Here is a 25180-nt window from a genome sequence, read left to right as displayed (position 1 = left end):
AAAAAAAAAAAAAAAAAAAAACTCAAACAGGTGAAATTAATTTAAATAATGTATTTTATTTAACTCAGTATGTCCAAAATAGTATTTCAACATGTAATCAATATAAAGTTATCAATTATATATTTTACATTCTTTTTAATACTAACTTCAAATTCTGGTGTATAAAGCATATCTCAATTGAAACTAGCCATATTTCAAGTGCTCAAAAGCCGGAGTCCAGTGGTTCCAGATTGGACAGCATAGGTTTAAACTTAAGAAAGCAATGAGCTGCTGGGGCATAGGTAACATTTACAAGGCCTAGAATGCACAAGGCCCTCACCTAATCCCCAGCACTACAGAAAAAAATACAAGCAAGCAATGGAGTAATTATCATCATCCAGATTAAATTTTAAAATAGTGCTGAGGCTAAGAAATTTCAATCGAAATTAATACAATTTCTTTGAGGAATCAATAGGCCACAGATTTAGTAACAATTTCTGAAGAAAGAGCAGCATCGTAAGCTGCATGTCGGCCCCCAAGGTTCTCAGGTTCTAGTTTCTGGAAGGCATATACTTTATTTTTATAAGGAGTAGGTGGGAGTTAGGGTGTGGATCAGTGGTAGAGTCCTTGCTTAACACTGGAGAGGCGCTGGGTTCCATCCCTAGCACTGTCAAAAAAAAAAAAAAAAAAAAAAAAAAAAAAAAAAAAAAAAAGGAAGTGGAGCTATGCAGCTGTGGAGTATATGGGAGTCCCTATATCCAAAGACAAATGCCCAACTAAGACAGACAGAAAAGGCTGGATGCAGTGGCAAGATTGCTATTTCAAGGATGGCCTGAGCTAGAGTGAGACCCTTTCTATCCTTTCTATACACACACACACACACACACACACACACACACACACACACACACACACACACACACACGGTGGGGTGCAGAGAGGCACTGAAATGTAGCATACAAAAAGAGGCCATGTGACTATGAATCTAGAGTACTTGCAACTAGAGTGGTTAGAGCCATACCAAGCCGCAAGAGGCAGGAATAGGCTTCCTACCAAAGTCTTAAGGAGAGCACAAAACAGTCTATATCTTTGTTGTTGAGACAGGGTCTCACAATGTAGCCTAGGCTGTCCTCAAGCTCCCTATGTAGACTAAACTGGCCTCAAACCTGCGACACTCCTGCTGGCATTACAGACAAGCACCATGCCTGGCTGCTTTGCTTTTTGAGACAAGGCCCAGGCAGGCCTTAAACTTTTGATCCTTCTGCCTCAGCCTGTGCTGGAATTAGAGGCACGCACCACCATACCTAGCAAATTTCTTTTGCTTTAAGCTCTCAAGTTTGTGGTAATGTTTTGGCAGCCATAGAAAACTAAGAGAAACTGGTAAAATGCATCTCCCTCACATGGTGTGTGAATTATAACCACAGGTAGATAATGAATTCCACACTTAAACAGAAAGCCAATTAAAATGTTCTGTGGGCAACAACTAACTACAGAGATTTACAAGCACACTGTACATGTTATTTACACTTACAGTTAATGGGCTCTACTGCCTTCCTATACATTATAGAACACCTTTACATGCATGTAAGCATGTCATATACAGGTCTGTTTCCCATCCTGAGCCTGGCCTACAGAACACTCTTCACACAACAAGGTTAAAGGAATGGAATGAGATCTTAGGTGGGTAGGGCTGGTACATCCAGTTGCTGTTAGAAAACTACTTTATAAACATGAAGACTGAGTCAGGGGCCAAACAAAGCTCTAGGCCCAGTGCCATGGCTAGAACAAGAAAGATTCAGAGTCAGGTGTGGGACTCTGAGAGACTTGCTTAAGGCTATTACTTCATAAGGACTGGGGGCACTATCCCAGGACAGACTGAAGCCTAGATCACTGGTATCAAAATCTCTTCCATCCCTTGTCCCTAGGAAGAGCCACCCAAGCATGGATTGGGATCTGCCCTTCTGCAACATCACAGCTGGGATGACATTTGGTGCTTCCTCTCAGTTCTAGTGTCATCCCAGTCCACTGCACAGTTCATACAGAGGCCCTGACCCTTCTAGACCTACCACTGCTTTTCAAACTGTTGGCCAGTCATTCTATGGGCAATGAAATGGCTTGACCAAGATTCACAGTGGCAATTTGAGCAAATTGGCTCAGATCACTGGAGCAGAGCTGGAGAGCTGCTGACAGTTGGCAATACCCTGGGATCCACATTAGGGACCCCAGTGGACTGGAGGAGCCCACTGAGTCCCAATCTCATCCTATCCTACCTGCTTTATCTACCAATGTTCTACACCCAGGGAGGCCAAGAGCCTAGCTGCTGAGTACAAGAATGGCCACGTCCTCTACCTGAGCTCCTCTGTCCCTGCTCCAGCTCCACCTGTGTTTGTACTGGCCTGCAGCTTCTCTACCAAGCCAGGGAGAGACTGTATCTTCTAGAATTCCATGAGGTGTATCCCTGGCCACCCTCCTTGAAGGGGAGAGGGCAGTGGGCAAACACAAGTCCACCTTTAGCCATCAATCAAGGGGTGTCAGTGACCAATCTTCAGAGGACTGGTGGGCAATAAATTAGCTTTCTCCAAATCCAGTTGGAAGGTCAAGAAAATAAATTAAGGGAAAAACCAAAGTCAGGCTTTCTCTCACCACAGCATCAGACAACTGTTTCAAAATATATTAGATTTGGTTTTTATTGTAGAGCACACACATATTAGGGCAAAGTGCTGCACACACAACTACAAATCATTTTTTGGAAAAGAGCAGTAAAAAACAAGAAAACAAAACAAAACAAAAACCCCAAACCACAGAAGATCTGTGACTGCTTTAGTTATGCAGTCTCAACTTGAGGGCTCCACACTGGCAAAGGATCTGACCCCAAAGAGACTTCCTGATGACTGGGTGCTCCCACACCTCTGCAGCCACTGAGGCCCGAGAGCCAGACCTTTGTGTACTTAGAGTGGTGGTGGCATGGCTGCTTAGAAGGCCTCTGTTTTCAGCAGGCTCAGTCCTGGCCTGGCTGCCAAAGTCAATCCTAATGAACCCCACCTTCCAGGATCTAAATAGGCAGAAACTCTCAAAGACTTTACCTTTGTATTTTTTTTTCTATTATTTTTAGAAGTTCCTTTCCCAGCCCCCAGGCCCGGCCCCAAGACTGAGAAAGTATTAATCCAATATGCAGGTCTGACTTCTGGCCTTGGATATATGCTATATGTGGACAGAGCAGGCACATCTTCTTAGGGAGATGATATGGGAAAAGAGGCCCAAGATGGTCAAATGAGGAGAAAGAGACTAAAGGGAGGAGAAACACCTCAGAACAAAAGAAATGAAGCCCTACCACACACCCCAAGTTCCCATAACCCAAATGCTAGATTGGAAGCCAATCAGTTCCTCTAGCTAGAAACAATTCCTACAAATGACCCACTGCAGCAAGTCTAACAGTTCCATACAATCACACACATATGCCTAACAGGAGCAACCCAGCAAACAGGCATGCTCTTAGCAAAAGAGGTCAGAACCATTGTGCTAGTTCCTTGACCATCCAGGATTGGTGGGCAGAGCAAGCCAGAGGGCATGCAGAAAACCTGGGGACTCAGAAATGGGATGGCGGGGGGATGGCACTGTTTAAGCCCCATACGCAGCAAACTTGAACAGTGGGGAACAGGGTATTTGCATGAGATTCCAGAGCCTGGACAGCAGGTGAGATGTATGGGCACAGCAGACCCAATGCAGGACCTGTATGGCTCCAAGAGACCTCATCCAAGCATGAGCATCAGTGGAAGAAAAGGCTGGCAAAAGAATAGTTTTTGTTTAAAACACTACAAAGATTTACATTTTAAAGCCCAAACTAGAATTTCATAACCAAAACATTTTGTGTGTTTCAATAAACTTCCACTTGAAGACAGCTGTCCCCATTGTCTCTACTGGCTACTCTGGTGTGAACAATTCTCTACAGAAGCCAACAGCTTTTTCCATCAAGGAGGAAAGCCAAGAACAAAAGAACCCAGGTCTTTTACCAATTCGCTCTTTAGCCTTAATGGTCAACAAAGCAAGGAAAACGTATATAGGACCAAAATAACAAAGAAAAAAAACACTCAAACGGAACAGAAGATGGGGTAGCTACATCAGGATTAGCCAGAGTCCCAAGAGGGCACAGAGCCTCAGTGTCTCCTCATCTTCACCTTGCGGGTGGGGCTGCTGGCTGCCTCTGGGCAATCTTCCGAGGACTCATAGGATTTGCGCCAATAGTTCTCAGAGCTAAAACTCCCCCTCCGCCGGTGTGTGGGCAGGAGCACAGACCGCCGGTTTTCTTCTTTGTCCATTTCCAGGATCCGGGGCCTGCAAACAAGAGGGACAAGCTGTTACTTGAGAAGCCAGAAGGAGGGTTCTAGTCTTACAGTCACTAAAGGGGACTTCAGAAGCCCCATCCTTGAATTGGGCTGCTTGACTCAGTAGATCTCAATCAAGATGCACTGATAACAGTGGGGCCTGCCCACTAAGTGACAGGGGCCAGTCCCTGTCTTGGGCTGTCTCTTAAAGACACCTTATGGAGTCTGCTTAATTCTGAGTTTGGTGCCCAGGCCTGTGTCAGGTGTGCTGGGCTTCCCTTACCTCAGATTCAAAGTCTTGCAGGCTTTTGCCATACACCCCTACTTCCCCACTCTCCTACTCAGCTGCACTGCTGGCTTCTGTGTGGGTTTAAGTACCTGTGGGCAGCATCAGGGTCTGCCTTGCGGTGGGACCTTTTGGGTTTCAGCGCAGGGTCTCTGGTGTTTCCTGACAGGCGATCTGAAGCATAGCTGGGTGGCAATGTGGAGCTGCTCAGGGATTTTGTTTCCAATCGCGGTGCATCTAATCTTGTCCTGCAAAGGAAACACACATGGAGTCTCAAAAGGGCATCTTGTAAAGGCATAAACCCTATCAGGACAGATCTGTCTCCAGTGAAGACCAGCAGTCTGTATTCTGTGTTTTGGTTTCTTCCTGGTTCAACTAGAGATACGCCTAGTGACTTCCAGAGAAATGACTTTTCCACTCTCAGGCCTAGAAGTGAAGATTAGGAGTAACTTCTGTCTGAACACCTCCAACGATTATGATTGCTATGCATGCTATGTAAACAGACCCCAAGACATTCTCAGCCACAGAAGGCAGCATTTCTCAAACCAGTCACACTTGAGAGTTTCTCTAGGAGCTCTATCTAACTTGCCAGTGCATTGTGGGCATACTCCAATAGATGCCCTCACCCCTGACAGCAATACAAACAGGGAGGGCTTTGCCCCAGGACTACAGAAGAGACAGACAGAGGAAAGCAGACATGAATGTCTGCCAAAGAGGTCTGAGCTAGGGGTACACACTATACTTTAACTCTGAGGCAGTGTGCTTGTTTACCATGTATGAAGTCTGGGTTCAGTAATCAACACAGGAGTAAGGGGGTGGGGGGAAGGTAAGCAGATTTGAGTCCTTATGAGAGGAGAGGGCTAGCATGAAGACTGCCATTTCCAGAGTTGCAACTCTATCATGAATACAAACCAGGCCAAGATACAAATGAGACTGGAACAAAGAGAGGATGGCCAAGGCTACAGTCAACATGGACTGGGGAGTTGGCTCAAGTAATTAAAATGCTTGCCAGACAAGCAGGAGGAACATAGATATGAACCCATATAAACGCCAGGTAGGTATAGTGTAACTACAGCCTTGGAAGTGATCTCTGAAGCAAGATGGTTAGCAAGATAGCATACTGAAAAGCTCTGGGTTTACTTGAGAAGATCAAACAACGAAAACAGCAGGGGCCCAAGAGAAGGCCCAAGATTAACAGAACTGGCTTCTAGAGGACCCTGGTTTGGCTCCTAGCACCCATTTGGCAGCCCAGAACTATCTATTAACTCTACCAGTGGTTCTCAACCTGTGGGTTGTGCAACCCCTTTAACAAACTTCTATCTTCAAAAAATATCTACATTATGATTCATAACAGTAGCAAAATTACAGTTATGAAGTAGCAACGAATATAATGTATGGCTGGGGTCACCACAATGTTTCAGCAGTAGAAGGGTTGAGAACCAACCACTACTCTAGTCTTGGGGCATCTGATGCCCTCCCTGACCTGTGGCCATCAGGTGCAGGCAAAACATCCATATGTGTAAAGAAAAAAAAAGAAAAAAACAAATTTATAAATGAGTAAGTGTGATGGTTTGAATATGCTTGGTCCAGGGAGTAGCACTGTTAGTAGGCATGGTGTCTCTTCATAGCAACGAAAACCCTTACCTGTTGGAGGAAGTGTGTCACTTTGGGGAGGGACCTTAAGACCCTCCTCCTGGGCAGGCAAGATGGCTCAGCTTGTAAGAGCACTGACTGCCCTTCTGAAGATACTGAGTTCAAATCCCAGCAACAACATGGTGGCTCACAACCACCCATAATGAGATCTGACGCCCTCTTCTGGTGCATCTGAAGACAGCCACAGTCTACTTATTTATAATAATAAATCTTTGGGCTGGAGTGAGCCTGGTTGACCAGAGCTAGCAGAGGTCCCAAATTCAACTCCCAACAATCACAAGAAGGTTCACAACCATTTGTATAGCTACATAAAATAAATCAATCTTTAAAAAAATATAAAAATAAAAAAGGCCCTCCTTCTAGCGCCTGGTAAACAGTCTTCTCTTGGTGGCCTTCAGATCAAGACATAGAACCCTCATCAGCTCCTCCTGCACCATGCCTGCCCAGACGTGGCCATGCTCCTACCTTGATGATAATGGACTGAACCTCTGAACCTGTAAACCAGTCCCAATTAAATGTTGTCCTTAACAAGAGTTGCCTTGGTCATGGTGTCTCTTCACAGCAATGAAAACCCTGACTAAGACAGTAGAGATGATGGAAGATTCCCAGCATCAAGACTGGTTTCCAATGTGTACCCACCCAGAACTGCACACACACACACACACACACACACACACACACACGCACATGTACCACTACACAGGAAAAAGAACAGAACAACAAAAAAATAACCTCCAACACATCCACATGTAGACTGTGGGTAAGGAAGGGGTGAATTTTTGTCTCAGACACACTTCTTATGCTCCTTTACCATTCATCTAATAGAGAAGCTGCTGAAGGTAGGAAACAATACTAAATCAGTGGTCAGATCCCTTACTTCCGCCACATAGCTACTACCTCATCAAGGTGTCTAAAGCAGAACTGTGTGGGGGCAGCACCACAATTCTAGGAGATGGGGCAACAGCTTAGGCATGGTCACAGCTAGGGAAACTGAGGTCTAGGCACTCATTCTCCTGATGAACAGAGCAGCGTGCACCCACCACACCCACCCTCTGTTCATCCACACACTTAACTAGGGTAGGGTCTCCAGCAGACTTCTGGCGCCTACAGTCATGTGTGAACCCCACATTCCACTGTTTTTGATGGCTTCTATTGCCATTCAGGTTTGTATCAATTTCTACCTCATCTCATCTGTTGCAGCATAATAGATGCCTCAGAGCCAGCCTTCCCTCTCTTTTTGTGGTACCATGAACAGAACCGGGGCCTCAGACAAGCTAAGCAAACCTTTAGCCTGAGCTACATCCCTAGCCGAAAGAGTGCCTCTTTGGCTAAACTATCTCAGTACTGCCTGTACGTCTATGGAAAGACTTTCTTGACTTGCCCCTCCGTGGTGAGCATTTTTTCAAAGGACATACAGATAAGAGATCACGTGGGCTGAGTATAGCTCAGTTGTAAAGCACTGGACCACTCATAAAACATAACCATAAAGAAACAAATCAAATCACACTAACAAATATCCCTAGCACTACACAGAAAACTAGAACATACTAATGTTTGCTCACTTTTGGTAAATGGATCTCTAGCTGTTTCTTCCCTAGTGCTTCAGAACATTCTAAAACCTACTTTACCAAAAGCATCCTATTTATATTGCTTTGTCTCACTTCATCCATTTCACTCAGTTTAACGGACAGTGCCATCTCCAAGTGTTGTAGACGGACCTAACAAGCCCGGAGAGGCACTTGAGTTCAAGACCTAAAAAGCCCCGAAAGCTCTCCAGAGTTGCAAATGTTGATGTAAACTCCTTCTTAGCCCCAGCCCCCTACTAGTAAGTCCCCCATACTTTCTGGCCTTCCAACCACTAAATATACCATTTCTATCTAGCCAGTTTAGTTTCTAGTTCTGAAAGCCAGAAGTGCCAAGCCTTCCTTGATTTTTCCACTAAAAGGGATGTAATTAATTTTAATTTTCTTTCTAATGGGTCCTCAGGGGATGTATTTTGTGCTTTCCTATCAGTGTGTCCTTTGCTTTGTGCTGTAATTAATGCAGAGATAGAAAGAACTATGAGTGTCTTATGGTGCTTTTCTTGGATGCCTATATACAATAAAAACCTGGTGACAAGTTGGAAATCCCTGTTCAAAACTCATCCTAAGTAACTCACTTCCTGCCTGAGCTCCTTTTCAGAGTTCACATCTCCTACTCTTGGGGTTAATATGTGAGCATGTTGGCAACAAAACAGGTCCTCCAGTGGGAAGAACACTGGAGTGCACATCAGGAAGTCATGCAAAGAACAGAAGCCCCATTCACTAGTACCACGTCCAAGAACCACCTTGTTCTTAAAGTCGGTTAGCACCTTGGCCACCTAACCAACATTTTAACTCTTCAACTACACCCGCAAAGAGGCTGGGTCTAGTTCTTCTCCAAGGAACACCAATGACTACAATATCCAGGGACATTGTTGGATACAGGCACTTTTTAAGGACATGTTACTATTTTACTCCACTCAAGTAACATTCTCCCCCCAATATTCACCCCCACCCCTACCCCCAGTGTCTCTCTCTGAATGTTCTCTGTAGCCTAGACATCCTACACTTATAATCTTCCTGCTTCAACTTCAACATTAACTGTAACAAAATACTGTATTAAATTGAAGATATCAAAATAGGGAAATGAAATATAGGGTACTGTACAGAACTCTAATGGTCTCACAATGTTTTACAAAACAAACTATCAAAAAACAGCGTATAGCCAGGAGGTGGTGGCGCACGCCTTTAATCCCAGCACTCGGAAGGCAGAGGCAGGCAGATCTCTGAGTTCGAGGCCAGCCTGGTCTACATAGTGAGTCCCAGGACAGCCAAGGCTACACAGAGAAACCCTGTCTTGAAAAACTAAAAAAAACAAACAAACAAACAAAAAAAAAACCCACAAAACCAGTGTATAAAGCTAATTGTTTTTCTAGTTCTAGTTTACTAGGAATTGACTTTTCATCCCTAGTGGTTGGGTAAGTGCATAAAAATGTAACAATATTGAAAGTATAAAATACACTGTGAAGCTTCAGTTTCTGTTCCAAATGCCTATTCTAACTATATAGAAGTTTGTTGAACTTCACTATAAAGAAATTGTACAGTCTTGGGTCTTGTTGAAGGCCAGAAAGAGTACCAGATACCCCAGGACTAGAATTACAGATGGTTGTGAGCTGCCATGTAGGTGCTGGTAATCCAACCCTGGCCTTTTGGAAAAAGTCCGCCTAATCCATCAATGAGCCAACTCGACAGCCCTTTTATGACAAGGTCACTTTAGGTAGTTTTGGCTGTCCTGGAGCTCACTATGTAAACCAGGTTTGCCTTGAACTCAGATCCACACGCCTCTGCACTACTATGCTTGACTTACCTGCAACATTTTCTACAACAAAATTAAGAAATGTATTTAAGATTTAAAAGAATCTGCTTAAGCTTTAAGGGGGGGAAGCAAACAATACACATCCACCAAGCACATCTGACCCTGTACACCTGGACTTGCTTTGCTCAACTTTTTTTTTTAAATGATAGAGCTTCTTTGTCATGGTGGCTTTCATCTCAGAACCTCAGGAATAAAGGCTGGTGAATCTCCAAGACCAATGTGGTCTACATAATTAATTCCAAGCCAGCCAAGGCAACATTGTAAGAATCCTACCTCTACTTCCTAGGTATTAACTAGTGCCTCACTCTGCTTGATTAACTTTTCTTTCTTCTTCCTTCTCTTTTCCCTTTCTTTCTTTCTTGTTCTATGACAGGCCTGACTCAATCCTTTCGCCTTAGCCTCCTAAATGCTAGATTACAGGTATTATTGAGTCACCATGTCCAGCTAGGTCAGGGAAGGTTATTAATGTTAATCAGAATGTCCCCAACCAAAGCCCCCTCACCAAAGGAAGAACAGGCACAGCTGTAAGTCAGCTAAACACTGCATCCTAACCCCCACTCTCCTCATTCCCCGCTCCTTCCAGAAGTGAAAGCCTAGGCATTTTTAAAGTAGGCTGCTACGGTACAGTCTAAAAATAATCAGTGAAAGCACATGTAACAAGTCAGAACCGGGGAGTGGGGTGGGGGTGGGGGTGGGGGTGGGGTCAGTTTAGAAAAGTCCTTCTCAAATCTTGTTTCAAGACTGTGACCAAAGAGACTGGGGATAACTCAGAAGAACATGCACTGTTCTTGCAGAGGACCTGAGTTTGGTTCTTAGCATCCATGTCTGGTGGTTTACAACTGGGCATCTGACTCCCTCTTCGGGACTCCACAGACATTTTCACACATGTTTTCACACAAACACACGTACACGTGTGTGTGTGTGTGTGTGTGTGTGTGTGTGTGTATGTAAAATCCTTAAAAGGAAAAAAAGTATGTCAATAAATATCAGAAGTACTTCTTTGTTGAACACTGAACTTCCTAAACAGTCCAAGGATGTAAAATAATTACATAGTACAATGCCAGAAGTACAGAGAGGTAAGTTCTAAAAGGATCCAGATAGGTCTATAGGTAAGGCAGAGGATGCCAGACAAGAAGGTACTTACTTCCTGAGAATGATGACCGCCCGGCGTTCCTTAATGTCCTGAGGCCGTATGCAGTGAGTGATTTCATCAGCAGCATACCCACTAGAATGAGACAGAACAAGTCACCAGTAAGAGAGCAGACAGACAACCCAAGTTCATGGGTGATAGATCAAGTCTTATGGTTACCTTCTGCCACTACTATTTGAGAAGTTCAAGAATCTACACGGGAGGGAAATACTGCATTTAAACTCTTAAGCGTGTCTGCCTAGAAACCTTTCATGGAAAAACCTGGCACAGAGGATTCACTGTTAACTGTTAACAGTCTGAATCGCTTTTGTTTGCAGTTCTTAAGGATAGGGTGTAATTCAAGAGGTAAAGCACTTTGCCTGGCATGTGTGAGGCCCTGGGTTCAATCCCCAGCACAAAAACAAATATAAAAAACTCTGGAAGCAAGTGAAGTGAAGGTGGAAGTCCTTGGTAAAAGGACAGAAGCCTGCCCCGACGCAAATGTGGTTAGATAACTATCTTCTCCTCAACTAGACTCCTTCTGATTTGAAGTTCTGGGAATAATTCTGATTACTGAGCTCCCCCCCCCCATGTTCTCAATGAGCACCCACAAAAGATAAACTACTCCCACTACAAGCTACTCCACTTAAGTGCAGAGATCAACACAGCCAGATACCAGGCCTGACATAAGTGATTGCCTTCTAGTTTTCCCATTTAGGATTCCTAGCTGCCCTGGGCCAAAACCCTTTTCTCATGGCTGCTGATCATCTCCTTCTCAAGTGCAGCTGTACAGATAACACATTCTTAACTACCTGAAACACAAAAGATCTGGGACTGACTCCCTAAGTGCCAGGCTGTTCCAAGAGAAATGTTGGATTCAAAAGCCAGTAAGAAATATAAAGGCTCAGATCCTATACCGTTATGTTGTGTTGATCTCTAACCATAATATTTGTTACTTCATAACTATAATTTTGCTACTGTTATGAATTGTCATGTAAATATCTGTCTTTTCCAATGGTCTTAGGTGATAGAACAAGCATCTTTATAAATGCCTTACCTGCTCCTATTCCCACTTCCAGCTGTTTCTACATCAGCGTTCTTTAGTGGTTTGTGTGTGTGTGTGTGTGTTCCACACAAGACACTGTGGACAAATATCCATAAGCCAAATCAAGTAGGAAAATACTGATTAGAGTTTTAAAAAGGATTGGTATGTGAAAGGATGTATACTACTAATTTGTATAATAAATATTACTATATATAATTACTACAGCAAAAGAATCACTGACTGTAACCAAGCACTGACCAAAGAAACCCACTTAATAACTGTGAGTCTACAGTGAGAAGCACAGCTTTTGGTCTGTTTGCCTGTTAGAGATAGGGTCTTTCTATATAGCTCTGGCTGTCCTAAATGTAACTCACTGTGAAGACCAGATTGTCTTTAAAGTCAGAGATTCACCTGCCTTTGCCTCCCAAGGGCTAGGATTAAATGTGTGTACCACCATGCTTCACCTAGCTACAAGTTTTGTGACATTAGTAAAGTCACATGCTGAACAGAAAATCTTAAGTTTCTTCAATACTTCAATGCTTGTAAGGAAAACAGGAGACTTTCTAGTATTCAGTCTGTTACGCTTTGTAATTTAGGCACTCATTGTTTGACATTATTAAAGACTCAAGACAATTTTTTTTTTCATTTTAACTTTTGAGATAAGGTCTCTCTACTCTGTAACCTAAGTGGGCCTGTAACTATGTAATCCAGACTGGCCCCAAACCCATGCAATATTCCTACCTTAGCCTCTTGAATGTTGGGATTACAGGTGTGAACCATGTTATCATTTTATGGTAGTAATTAGAGGCTGGGCTGCAAGATAAATCTTCCATATTATATATACACAGATCTTCCCAAAAGAGCTAAATATAACAGCACATCTCAAGGCTTGAATCAGTAATGCCAGCTACAAACAATGTTTTCTGTTGTTAACAAGTATTATGTTTGACTTGGCTATTGTAAGCATAATCAAGGACCCTGACTTCTCATCTCCAACAAGAAACCATTTCTCTTAATGTAGCTCTGGAGCAAATCCAAATTGTTTGTCAAAGCTTGACCGCTTCCGTGTTCCCTGATCCATCCTCCAAAGGGCTATAAAACAAACAAGCCATTCTAGGTTCCTGCCGTAAGCACAGGACTCACAACTAGAATGAAGCGCTGCACAGAACCACAGAAGTGACCTTGACATACCAACCCTGTGTTTAATAAGACTATTAACACTAGTACACTAATATTCTAGAACCTACTGGTATTTTCCTCTGTGGGAGAGAGAACCCAGAAGGTTTAAACAGAAGTTCTCTCAGTTGAACTTAAGTAGAACTAATACCTAGCTGAAACTACAAGAGTTTTTTTTTTTCTTTCTTTCTTTCTTCTGCTACAAATTGTACTTGCTACAAGAGACAGTGAAAATCTCATTCTGCCAGTTTGAAATGTAATATGCCTTGGGTCCAGTTCTACCCCTGATGCTAAAGAAATTTCTATGGCCTCCTATTGCTGTTTTCACATGGAGAACAAAGGGAAATACCTTATGCTGTCCAACTGGCTGGCTCTCTGCCTTGGCTGAGCCCCTGTGTCCAGCAATAACCATTAAGTACCAGGGCCTAGCTCTGTCACTTGTATAAACCTTAGAATAACTCAAGGGAACTGTCATACCTATCTTCTTTCTCCTGGTAAAATTTCCCTAAGCCTTCTGCCCCAATTTCCTCCACGCTACCCAATCACACCATCCCTTACTTTACTATATTCAGACTACGGAAATTGTGTTTTCCTTGTAAGACAACACTCTTAAAAGATCTTACTCAACTCAGCACTGTGGACAAAAAAAAAAAAAAAAAAAAACAATGTGTGCTAATGTGCTAATGTTCTATACCAAAAGTCTATCACTTTGAAACCTCTATTTTAAGACCAATGGAGATTGCAACAAGCTTTCCTCTGAGGATTGTACACAAGTTAAATAACTCTGGAAACCCATTAATAAGGAAATGTGAAGAACTATGCATGTTTCTTCTAGGAACAGTCTTGGAGATGTAGTTGCTAAGACTCATTTCCAAGACGGCAACTATTCTCCAACTGTTCCATATCCTGCCTAGGCCAAGACATTAAAAATAATAATAATAAAATAAAAAAAAAAATAATAATAAAAAGGATGAACTAGAAAAAGTAATAGCCTAATGCCACTCGCCCTTTGATGGGCCATTTTCTCATTTCCCTTGAGACTACCTTACCACTGACAGGCTTGCAGGAAGAAGCAGCTAAGGGCTGGGGGTGGGAGCAGGAGCCACTGGTACAGACAGAACTGTGAACTCAAGCCTCCAGGAAAATAAGTCTTGGGACTTTGTGGCACTGATATATCCCAATTCCACACATTCCAAAGTACTGACAGCAGTTCATCTCTTCAGACATCTTTAACAAAACTTCAAGAACTCAGTAGTAAACAGTTTAACAAAGACTCAATCTTTTCTGACAACTGGAAGGCATCACTGGCTTCCTTTTTAGAAAAAGAGAAAAATAGGACCATAATTTATTCATGGCCAGTGTGCACATGCCTCCCAGCACCCACAATAGGAAGGCAGAGACAAGTGAATCTGTGAGTTCCCTGGTATACATAGTTAATAGTGAATTCTAGGCTATCCAGAGCTATGTTCTAAAACCCTGTCTTCAAAATCATCATCATCATCATCATCTGTACAAATGCTAAAAGAATAAAGCTGAAACTTCCACCAAGTTTGCTATAATCTTTTAATTTTTGGTAGCTAATTGTGCTAAGGAACAAGCAAAAGCAAAAAATTTCATCTGTGTTTCTTGGTAACAAGGTTTAATTTGTCATAGGATCTTGCTGGCCTCAAAGAATATGGGAATTAGGTACGCCAAATGAGTCAGGAAGGGTTATATCACAGAGCTGCACCTCAGGCTAAAATGGCCAGCCAGCCAGTTTTTCCATTTTTATTGCCTGTTTATTCTTTGCTTGCTCTGAGCTTCCTGCTGAAGACCATGGCTCCCAGCTAGTTGCTTCTCCTGTACTACTTTCTGCCTGCCAGGCCTGGCAATACAAAGGGAAGGCAATTTCAATAACTATCAGCCTTTCCTGGGGGTTTACATCTCTGACTTCATTCCACAGAAACAAGAGGCAAGTGAGAAAGCTCAGAAGATAAAGGTTCTTTCTGCCAAGACTGACTACACCTTAATTTAGTACTAAGGACCCACAAGAACAGTCATCTATTGGATGGAACACAGGGCCCCCAATGGAAGAGCTAGAGAAAGTACCCAAGGAGCTGAAGAGGTCTGCAACCCTATAGGAGGATCAACAATATGAACTAACCAGTACCCACCAGAGCTGTGTCTCTAGCTGCATATGTAGGCGAGGATGGCCTAGTCGGCCATCATTGAGAGAAGAGGCCCTTGGTCTTGCGAAGATTATATGCCCTAGTACAGGGGAATGCCAGGGCCAGAGATCGGAAGTGGGTGGGTTGGGGAGCAGGGCGGGGGGGGGGGGGGGGTATAGGGGACTTTTGGGATAGCATTTGAAATGCAAATGAAGAAAATATCTAATAAAAAATTACTTCATAAGGGGCTGGAGAGATCTGTAAAGGGATCTGATGCCCTCTTCTGGTGTGTCTGGAAACAGCTACTGTGTACTCAAATTAATAAAATCTTAAGAAAAAAAAAAAGAATTACTTCATAAAGTAATGCTTACATTGCTTTTTCACTTGTGCATAGGCACATGCATGTATGAGAGGCCAGAGGTCGATTTCAGTTGTCATTCCTCAAGTACCATTCACTTTACTTTTTTTGAGAAACGGTCTCTCTCACTAGAAAAAGGCAAGGCTGGGTAGGTGACTAGTGAGTATTGTATTCATCTCTCAGGCCCTGGGATTGTACGTATGGGCCATTATATCTGGTTTTGAAGAAGGAAAAAGGGGGCTGGAGAGATGGCTTGGCAGTTAAGAGCACTGACTGCTCTTCCAGAGGTTCTGAGTTCAATTCCCAGCAAGCACATGGCGGCTCACAACTATCTGTAATGGGACAGCTACAGTGTACTCATATATAAAATAAATAAATCTTAGAAAAGATAAGATTCCTAGGGAATCAAACTTAGGTCCTTATGCTTCTAAGTGTGTTATCAACTTGTTTCCATCTGTCCTACTCACCTTACAGATCGGGACAAGGAATATGAGATGAACTGACATCAAGAAAAGGTAAACAACAAGATGCCTCTAGAAAACATCATAAAAAGGGAACAGGACCCCCTATGAGACCCAAAATGGGAACGTTACCAACACAGTCAAAAACGTGTCAACTAGGTTTGGAAAGAAATGTAAAACACTACTAGAATGGCCTGTGAGGCCTTGCTCTAAGACACCGGACACACTGGAGTCAAACGTCTGCCACAAATCAAAATGCAGGCTGGCTACTAATAAATGTAAAACAATTTTGCCATTTGTCAAATAAATACACCATTACCACTAACAACTGAAGGCAGCAATTGCTAGAATCCATCTGCATCTGTAAAACACCACAGGTTTTCCACTCCCACCTCTGGTTAAGTGAACCTATGTGGAAACAAGGAAAAAGCAAACCTCTTAATGGGTTTCCATGCAGGACTTGATGAGGCGCACTACTCATGTGCAGGTGCTCATCTTAACTGCATACCAAGAAAGCAGAGCTTAACTGAGCAGGTGCAAGAAGATTTAAATTAGTGTCTGAACCCTAGAACAATAGTTCTCAATTTGGGATGAAGATGCCCTGCAACCCTCCCCTACTAGGACACGTGTTAATGTTGGAAGCCAATTTCTGATTGTCATAAAAAATGTTAAGTGTTGAGCCGGGCATGGTGGTGCACGTCTTTAATCCCAGCACTCCGGAGGCAGAGGCAAGCAGATTTCTGAGTTCGAGACCAGCCTGGTCTACAAAGTTAGTTCCAGGACAGCCAGGGCTACACAGAGAAATCCTGTCTCAAAATAAAAAAAAAAAAAAAAAAAAAAAAAAGTTAAGTGTCTAGTAGATGATGGCCAGGGATTTTTTTTTTATAACAGTACAAGGACAGCCCACCCAGAAAAGAATTTACAGCAGCTCCAAATATCAACAGTAGTTGAGAAACTACTGTTATCACCAGAATATCCCCTACCAAAACTCTCTGATACAGAATACCATCTGCTTCACAGCAATCATCTTTACCAAGGACTACTTTCTACTGCTGCAATAGCTCTGCTAATTTCCAGTCATTCTTTATGTTGCAGCTTCCTTCCTCTCCCAATATCTCACAGTGAATGCCCCTTTAGCATGCTTCTTTGTCTTTCTGAATTCTAATGATCCACCTGGTCTAAAGCCTACTGAGAATGAACTATGTGAAGATTAGAGTCATGTTTCAAAAAAAAAAAAAAAAAAAAAAAAAAATCAACCAATTCCTTAGTACCTTCCCCACCCAGAGCAGGGGCTCACTATAAGTAGTTGTATAGATATTTGAATACCTATCCTGTGTCATGCTCTGTTAGACACCAAATCACCACATTTAACTAATAGACTTCAAAAATTGGCACCATCTCTACTATTATACAGCTAAGAAAACCAGCTGTGAAAACATACCTACAAATCGCAAAGGCTAGCCATGATGGCTCATCCCTGCAATCCTTGCACACTAGAAGTAGAGACAGTATTAGTGTTGAGTTGGAGGCCAGCCTACGCTATAGGGCAAGACTGTCTCAAGATAAATAAATAAGTACCCAAAGCAAGTGAGAGCTGTACTCAAAGCCTGGGGCAGCACTTTTCAGAATGTGGCTGGGCCTCCTACACTAACTCTGGAGCCAAGTCTGAATCCAGGAAGGGTTGGAAAGGACTGGGAAAGCTTTAGGACTTTACTACTGCAAAGAGAAGACAATTTTCCTGATGATGCAATCTTGTTAATCACTAACAGACCTTCACAATAAGAATCTGAAAGTTCTGCTTTTAAATCTGGTGTGACCATGTTGGGGGAGTCTCAGTGTCTTAAGAATCCCCCACTAAGCAGCCAATCACTGCCAAACCTCTAGATAACCTAAAAGGTCTATGACCACGAGGAAAAATAACCCAATAAATGACCAAATGGTCTCCACATAAAATCCTTTCAGCACCAAGAAACTTCAACAACCCCGTCCCCATAATCTTCCTTAAACAGCAAGCTCCCTAGAAATACCTTCTTTTGGTAGAGTGGGTAGATCTTTTGAGACTTACAGCACTCTTCCTGCTCCAGCTTCACGAGTTTGAGCATACACACAGGCATGCACTAACTACCAGCTGGAAATCCCTTCTAAAAACGTTTTGTCAAGACAACCATCTGGAAGCACCACGCACATCTGAGACACTCAGAACAGTTGCAATCTAGGCCTCACGATGAGAATTAGTAAAAGTCCCTTAACCAGGCTTACCTTTTTTAGGGCTGAATGGAGACATCCTCCAAATAAAATTTCACTTCATATAAACACTAGCAGTGTTCCAACAGATGATTTACTCTGCTGGGCAGGGCACTGAGCTAATTCTTAGCAGGATCTGGGGCCCCAACTGGCCAAGAGCCTAAGATGTGGTCACCAAATCACAAGGCCAAACACCAGGTCAGCAAACCAGCTGTATTTTGTTTTACTGGATCCCCATAACTGCTATGGCATTTCTACAAAGTGTCCTACAGAGGCCTAAAACTAAGCAAGAATTTTAAGAGCATGCTGCACTTATTTCTGGCCAAACCATTACAATGTTCAATACCAAAAAATCATTCTTCCTGAGAATGGAGAAATCTATATCAAAAATCCCCCAAAAGTCAAGGACTCTGCATTTTCTGTTAAGGAATCCATTACATTTTGTTAAACAACAACAAAAAAAAAAAAACAGAACAGAGAAAACTTTTAGATAAACTTAACAAAACAGGGAAAACTTTAGTTAAGCACAGGTTTTTAAGATATGGAAATGAGGTCCAAAACCGAAAGTGATTTGCTTTAAACCAAAAGGAAAACATGAAGCCTTGTGTTCATTCTCTAGGCACCACCAAAAAAAAAAAAAAAAAAAAAAAAAAACAACAACAACAACAACAACAACAACAACAACAAAAAAAACTGGCCAGTGCACATCTGTAATCTCAGCACCTGGGAGGCCAAGACAGGAGAATCAGACATTCAAGATCATCCTCCTTTGTGTAGAAGGTTGAAGGCTAGCCTGGGCGACCTGAGACCCTCACCCCATCCCCACCCCCAAAACGATAAAACAAAATGCAAGACAAGGAGACCACATTCATAGAACTCGAACTCCTATGCTAGTCTTCAGAAAGATGCTTTCAGATGAATTCTCAGATAAGCTACTATGGCCACTTCAAACCTGCCTGCAGGTACACAATTCCACATTAGTCTTATCCTGCTATGAGTTTCAGACACAAGCTTCCTATGGTTTGCACGCAAAAAGAAAAAAGGCGAGTCAGAACCATAATAAGAACCGGCTCCCGCCAGCTGTGGCTTCCCCGGAACCGGGTGGACACTTTTAGGCGGCAGGGTGCAGGGCCAGCCCCTCCTCCCAGGTGTGTTACCTGAGCACAGTCACGCTCCCCCTGCGCACCGGCAGAGAAAGCACAGGTTCCGACACCCGGATGGGCTTGAACTGGAACTTGCAGCCGAAGCAAAGTGCCGAGTCGCTGAAGAAAGACACGGACACGATGGGGCGCTCGAAGATGTGGATGGGGTCAACGTGGGACACGATGCAGCCGCCGGGCTGGTAGTCGTTGATGACCGCGCTGTTGACGAAGCCCTCGGGGATGACGCGGTGCTCCACCAGCTTCTGGATCACCAGCTGATGCACCCAGTCCGGGATCTCGTCGACGTCGCCCGGCGGGTAGAGGCGCTCCTGGCCCGGCCCGCGCTTCTGCAGCTGGGCCCCGTACGTGTAGCCCTCGCCGAAGAAGTACTTGTTGCGCAGGGGGGCCCGGTCCACCGTGTGCTCGTTGTACAGGCCCTTCTCGGCGCGGGACACCACCTCATCGATGCGGGCCTCGATCTTGGAGCACTCATCCTGACTGAAGAGCCGGATCTGCCGGATGCCGCTCTTCACCTTGCGCGCCTCTTCCTCCTTCTGCAACTGATGCTCCTCGTAGTCGCTGCGCTCGGGGTCCGAGTCCTCCTGGTATTTCCGCTTGGTGGTCCCGGACGCCGGGTAAGGCTCAGCGGCGGCCGCGGCAGCGGCAGCGGCAGCCACGGCGGCGGCCGCAGCGGCGGCGGCCTCCCGACTGCCCGCCTTGTAGTTGTCCCGGGACGTCATGGACTTGAGCTTCTCCCGCAGGTCGGTGTAGCCGCTGGCGGCCGCCATGGCCCCCGCCAACTCAACTCTAGGGTCCTCCGCGGCGGTCCGGCATGGCTCTCAGGGGACCCGAAAGGGACCCGAAAGGGAAGCGAGGGTCCTCAGTGCCAGGCCCCCATGCGTGGCTCAAGGGACCAAAGGGGTAGGCGTAGAGGGGCCGGGAAGGGGTCGAACCTCAGCCGCGGTCGGTCATGCAGCACCAGCTACAGCGGGGCTTCCTCCTCCTCCACCTTCTCCGCGTCCTGAGGGAAAAAGGCGCCGGCAGCGCCTCATGCCGCGGAGGGCTTCGGCCAAGACTCCGCCAGACTCCCGGTCGGACCCTCAGACGCCCGGCCCGGCCCGCACTTTAAAGCTCTCCTCACGACGTCACCGCCAGCCCGCCCGACCTCCGACAGCGCCGCTCCTTAGCGGGCTTCTCGACGCGCGTGCGCACTGCCGGCGGCCACGAGACTCCACGTACTTTGAGCATGCGCGTGCGTGCCGCCCAGTCGGCGGAGAGGCCGGCGCATGCGCAGACGAGGCCCGCTCGTCGGCCGCCGCCCCTCCCCCCACCCGCGGAAAGCTTCGAGAACAGCTCCCGAAAACAACAATTTGCCTGCACGCCAAGCCGCCTCCGGGGCCGAGGGACTCCACCCGCCGGAGTGTGCTCGCGGTGTCCACTGGACAGCGCTGCCGCGTCACGGCATCGTGCGGATGCCCGCAGACGCCTCAGCTTCCAGCGCACAAATCCTCGGGAATCGCCACAACCCAGTCCGCCCCGTGACCGCCCCCTTTGGAGCTTCCACTTTCTTAATTGGACTGCCGGCCACGCGTTGGGCAAACACGGACTGGAGTTTCCAGAGTCGGTTGGTAAATCATGCTTGTCAATCAACTAGTCTCCTTGGCTACTGCGTCCATCACTTAATTAGCTTCGGGCAGAAGCTCGAGGACCCCTGAAGAGTGAATGGGTGGCTAAGTAAGTGCCTGAATGGAGTTCTCGGCGACGAAAAGCCCTCAGGACTCCGGTGAAGCTTCGGAAACAGTGGAAAGTTAAAATTACGGGCAGGAGAGCATCAGGCCCAAACTGTGGAGCAAGCCAGGACAACAAAAGCTGGAGGCGCGCGGTCCGGGCACCCACACCCCATTCCCGCCGCCATCGCTTCCCGAAGCGGACGTTCCACAAGTCACGTCCCGGGACTGCCCACGGGTCGCGCAGCCGCGGGCACGCGCACGGGCACGTCACGTTCCTACTGGGGTTGGGCGTTGTTATAGGGGGCGACAAAAAGGCTTTCCTGTCTGAAGGGCGCAGATTTACCACGGATCGGTCCAAATTGGAAATATTCTTCAGACAGAAAATAAATAAATTGCACAGTGGGATGGTAAATGCGTCTCAGCACTCTGGAGACTGGTTGGAGGATAGCTCACAAATTGGATGCCAACCTAGGCTACACAGCGAGCCTCTGTCTCAAAACAACTACAACAAACCCAAACAATAAAAAATCCTGAAGCGGAGGAGAAAGCCTGAACAAAGGTTTAGCCGTGCTGGAGGTCCCTGGGCACTCCAGCAAATAGGAATAGCAAAGAGGTTCTGCTCTGAACCTCCCCAAGATGAATTCCAGCTTCCTTTTCTGGTTCCCAGTCCCTTTTCCAGTCTTTGATACTCCGTCAGATTTTCATATATCGCCGCCCCTCCTGGCTGTCCATGCTGTCTGTCATCTGTAATGCCTGTCCATCTACAGTGTCTGTCACACAGCTCACCCCTTGTCTTCCAGGCATCCCAGAGTCTGGTGTGTAAAACCAGGAACCAGTACTTACCTCGAACGGTGGTTGTGAGGATGGAATGACGCAGCAGAAGGATTGCTGATACAGCATCCAGACCTCAGTCTTCTAATCTGAAAACTGAGGGTGGCAGCAGTCTCTGTTGGAAAGTGGGGACTGTGTGGTAACTTGGAAAAGTTTGTGGAGTGGAAAGCCAAGAAATTAGGGAATCCAGGCCACCCTCTCTCCCAAACAGCAGGCAGACAAAAGGGAAATGGGTCTGGGGATTCCCGGGGCAGCCCCTTGGGCCCAGGTGACAGAGAGAGGGTGGAAGGGCAGCTGCAGGTAGAAGATGGACTGAAGGGCAAAGCCAGCTGAACTGGACTTGAGCCCGGTCTGTACTGTGTGAACACCTGGTGGGTCTCTTACCTGAGCAGTTTGCCTGGGCAGATTGAAGCTTTTCAGGAGCCCAGCTCTCTAAGCCTCTGATCTGCCTTTCATGGCGGGAGCTCTTTACCACTGCACCCAGATGCACCTAATAGCTAAGGTCCCCAGCTCTGCTCACCCAGGCAAAAATGACCCTCTTTGGGTACGGTGCACACCTTTAAACCCAGCACTAAGTTTTGTGTGTGTGTGTGTATGTACCTCAGGAGTTCAGGGCCAGCCAGGGCTACATAGACTGCCTCAGAAAAAGATTTTTTTTTTTTTAAGCGACTATCCCATAGGTTGAACTCTCCAATCCCAGGGTGTTTTCTCCTTGACTGTGCTTTTTAGTCAAGCCCAGATCCTGTGGGGAAAAAGCCAGGCTGCCTGGGTTGAACTTCACAAGGCCACTTGCACAAGTCCAATACTGTCCGCACTCCAGCAGCAATTTCATAATTATACCAGCCTCACTGGGATATTTTAGGGATTAAATGAGTTAGCATTTATCCAGGGCATGGCACATAGTAAAATTTGTTTGTTTGGTTGGTTGGTTGGTTTGTGTTGGTTTTGTTTTGTTTCTTTCAAGATAGAGGTTCTCTGTGTAGTCTTGGCTGTCTGGAGCTTGATCTATAGACCAGGCTGGCCTTGAGCTCACAGAGATCCGACTGCCTTTATCTCCCGAGTGTTGGGATTAAAGACCCTGGTTTTTGTTTTTGTTTTTTTGTTTTTTACATTTTACTTATTTGTCTTTTTCCCCCCTTTACATCCCTACACAGCTCCCCTCTGTCATCCAAGTCCCAACCTTACAAATCCCTCCCTCCACTGCCTACTTCCCTTCTTTTCAGAGAAAGGGTAGCCCCCGCCTTGGGTAGCACCCCACCCTGGGACATGTAGTCCCAGGAGAACTAGGCACATCCTCTCCCACTGAGGCCTAACCAGGCAGTCCAGGTAGGGGGAAGGGCAAGAAACAGACCCAGACAGCTCCCACTCCACTTGTTAGGGGACCCACATGAAGACCAAGCTGCACATTTGCTACAAATGTGTAGGGTCCAGGTCCAGCTCCTGTATGCTCCCTGGTTGGTGGCCCAGGCTCTGTGAGCCCCATGGCCCCAGGTTAGTTGATGCTGTGGTTTTTCTCATGGTGTCTTTGAACCCTCTTCCTTGCTCACTTCTATCCCCAACTCTTCCACAAGACTCCTTGGACTCCTCATGATGTTTGGCTGAGGGTCTCTGTATCTGCCTCCATCTGCTGGATGAAGCCTCATCAGGAGACAGTTACACTAGGTTCCTGTCTGCAAGCATAGCAAAGTATCATTAGTAGTGTTGGGCCAGCTCTCTCTCACATGGAATGGTTCTCCAGTTGGAGCAATCATTGGTTGGCTGTTCCCTCAGTCTCTGATTCATCTTTATCCCTGCACATCTTGTGGGCAAGACAAAATCCTGCCTGGCTACAGGAGGCAGTCACTTCAGACTTTATATCCCCCTCTGGTAGAAATCTCAGCTAGAGTCACCCCATAGACTCCCCGTATCGTCTCCAGTCCCAGGCCTCCAGCTAGTCACCAGAGATGACCCTGGTGATTTCCATTGTCACTCCCAATCCTCTCCTGCCCCTCCCTGATATTGTTTCTTGAGACAAGGTCTTGTTCTATAGCAGAGGATGCCTTTGAACAGATCTTCCTACCTTTGCCTCTTAAACTTACCTTTATGTATGTGTGTTCATGTGTGTGCAGTGCATTTGTGTGTAGGTACATTGTGACATGCATATTCAAAGCCAACCTCAGGTATTATTACTGGAGTGCTGCCTACCATATTTTGAGACAGGATCTTCTGCTGGCCTGGAACTTGCTAAGTAGGCTAGGCTGGTCTGGGAATCCTGTCTTAGCCTCCCCAGTCGCAAAATTACAGTTGTCTACTTATTTAAAAAACAAAAACAAAAACCTTGGATTCTGGGGGCTGAACTCAGGTTTACCAAATGAAACTTCTCCCAAGTGCCTTTAAGACAATGTAGGGCTGGAGAGATGCTTAGTCTGCAAAGTACCTGGGACATAAACATAAAGAGTAGAAGTCAGATCCCCAGCACCCATGTAAAGAAGCTGGATGATGCATGCCTGTAGCCCCAGCAGTAGGGGCAGTGGGATGCTGGTGAACATTTTGGAGACAGCCAGAGTCCTGCAGCGTATTGACAGATAGCCTAGGGGCTGGTGAGATGGCTCAGTGGGTAAGAGCACCCGACTGTTCTTCCGAAGGTCCAGAGTTCAAATCCCAGCAACCACATGGTGGCTCACAACCATCTGTAACAAGATCTGACGCCCTCTTCTGGAGTGACTGAAGACAGATAGCCTAGTGAGTTGGTGAACTTCAAGATCAGTGAGAGACCCTGTATCACAACACTAACACAGAAAAATCATCAAGGAAGAGACTTGACATCGACCTCAGACCTCTGGTCTCCACACACAAATACCTGTTCTCACACTTGCACACACAAGTACGCATACACAACAACAACGTATGACCATCCCTGACATTCATTTGTATCCTATGCTGGGCATATTAATGAACACTCAGACTGCACTTGTCCAAGCAAAGGCTCAGAGGGCAAGCAACCACACAACTAATGAGCAAACAAGTGGAGTGTGAATACAGTCCTCTCAGGTCTCCAACCACTCAGAGACGATTCCCTTAAGTGGCTGCTGAGCCTGAGCAGGAGAGAGCTAGAGGTGTATGTCAACCCGAAAATTCGGGCAAGCCCAGTCCCTTGACCACAGGGGGAGGGAGGCAGGAAAGAGGTTTTGGATATTTCAGTATCCTGAATCATGATGTGCTCCACTGTGCTTGCCTGAGTACCAAGCCTTCGTGAGTTAGTTTCTTTAGTCTTCCATGTTGCCCAGACATCCCTCCTCTGT

The 25180-nt window shown here is 45.6% G+C and overlaps 1 protein-coding gene across 1 annotated transcript; it reads right to left on the bottom strand.

Annotated features, from left to right (window-relative positions):
• Positions 1-36: 36 nt before the first annotated feature.
• On the bottom strand, positions 37-20866 carry Alkbh5 (alkB homolog 5, RNA demethylase). The gene is made up of 4 exons (NM_172943.4): positions 19354-20866; positions 10781-10861; positions 4680-4835; positions 37-4311 (listed from the first exon to the last, which is right to left on the bottom strand). The coding sequence occupies exons 1-4, from the start codon at positions 20124-20126 to the stop codon at positions 4134-4136; spliced, it is 1188 nt and encodes a 395-aa protein (NP_766531.2). The 5' UTR covers positions 20127-20866; the 3' UTR covers positions 37-4133.
• Positions 20867-25180: the final 4314 nt, after the last annotated feature.

This window comes from Mus musculus, chromosome 11, assembly GCF_000001635.26.
Source record: "Mus musculus strain C57BL/6J chromosome 11, GRCm38.p6 C57BL/6J".
Lineage (NCBI taxonomy): Eukaryota > Metazoa > Chordata > Mammalia > Rodentia > Muridae > Mus > Mus musculus.
Note: the sequence above shows the minus strand (reverse complement) of the source record. Positions and strands in the feature narration are given on the sequence as shown.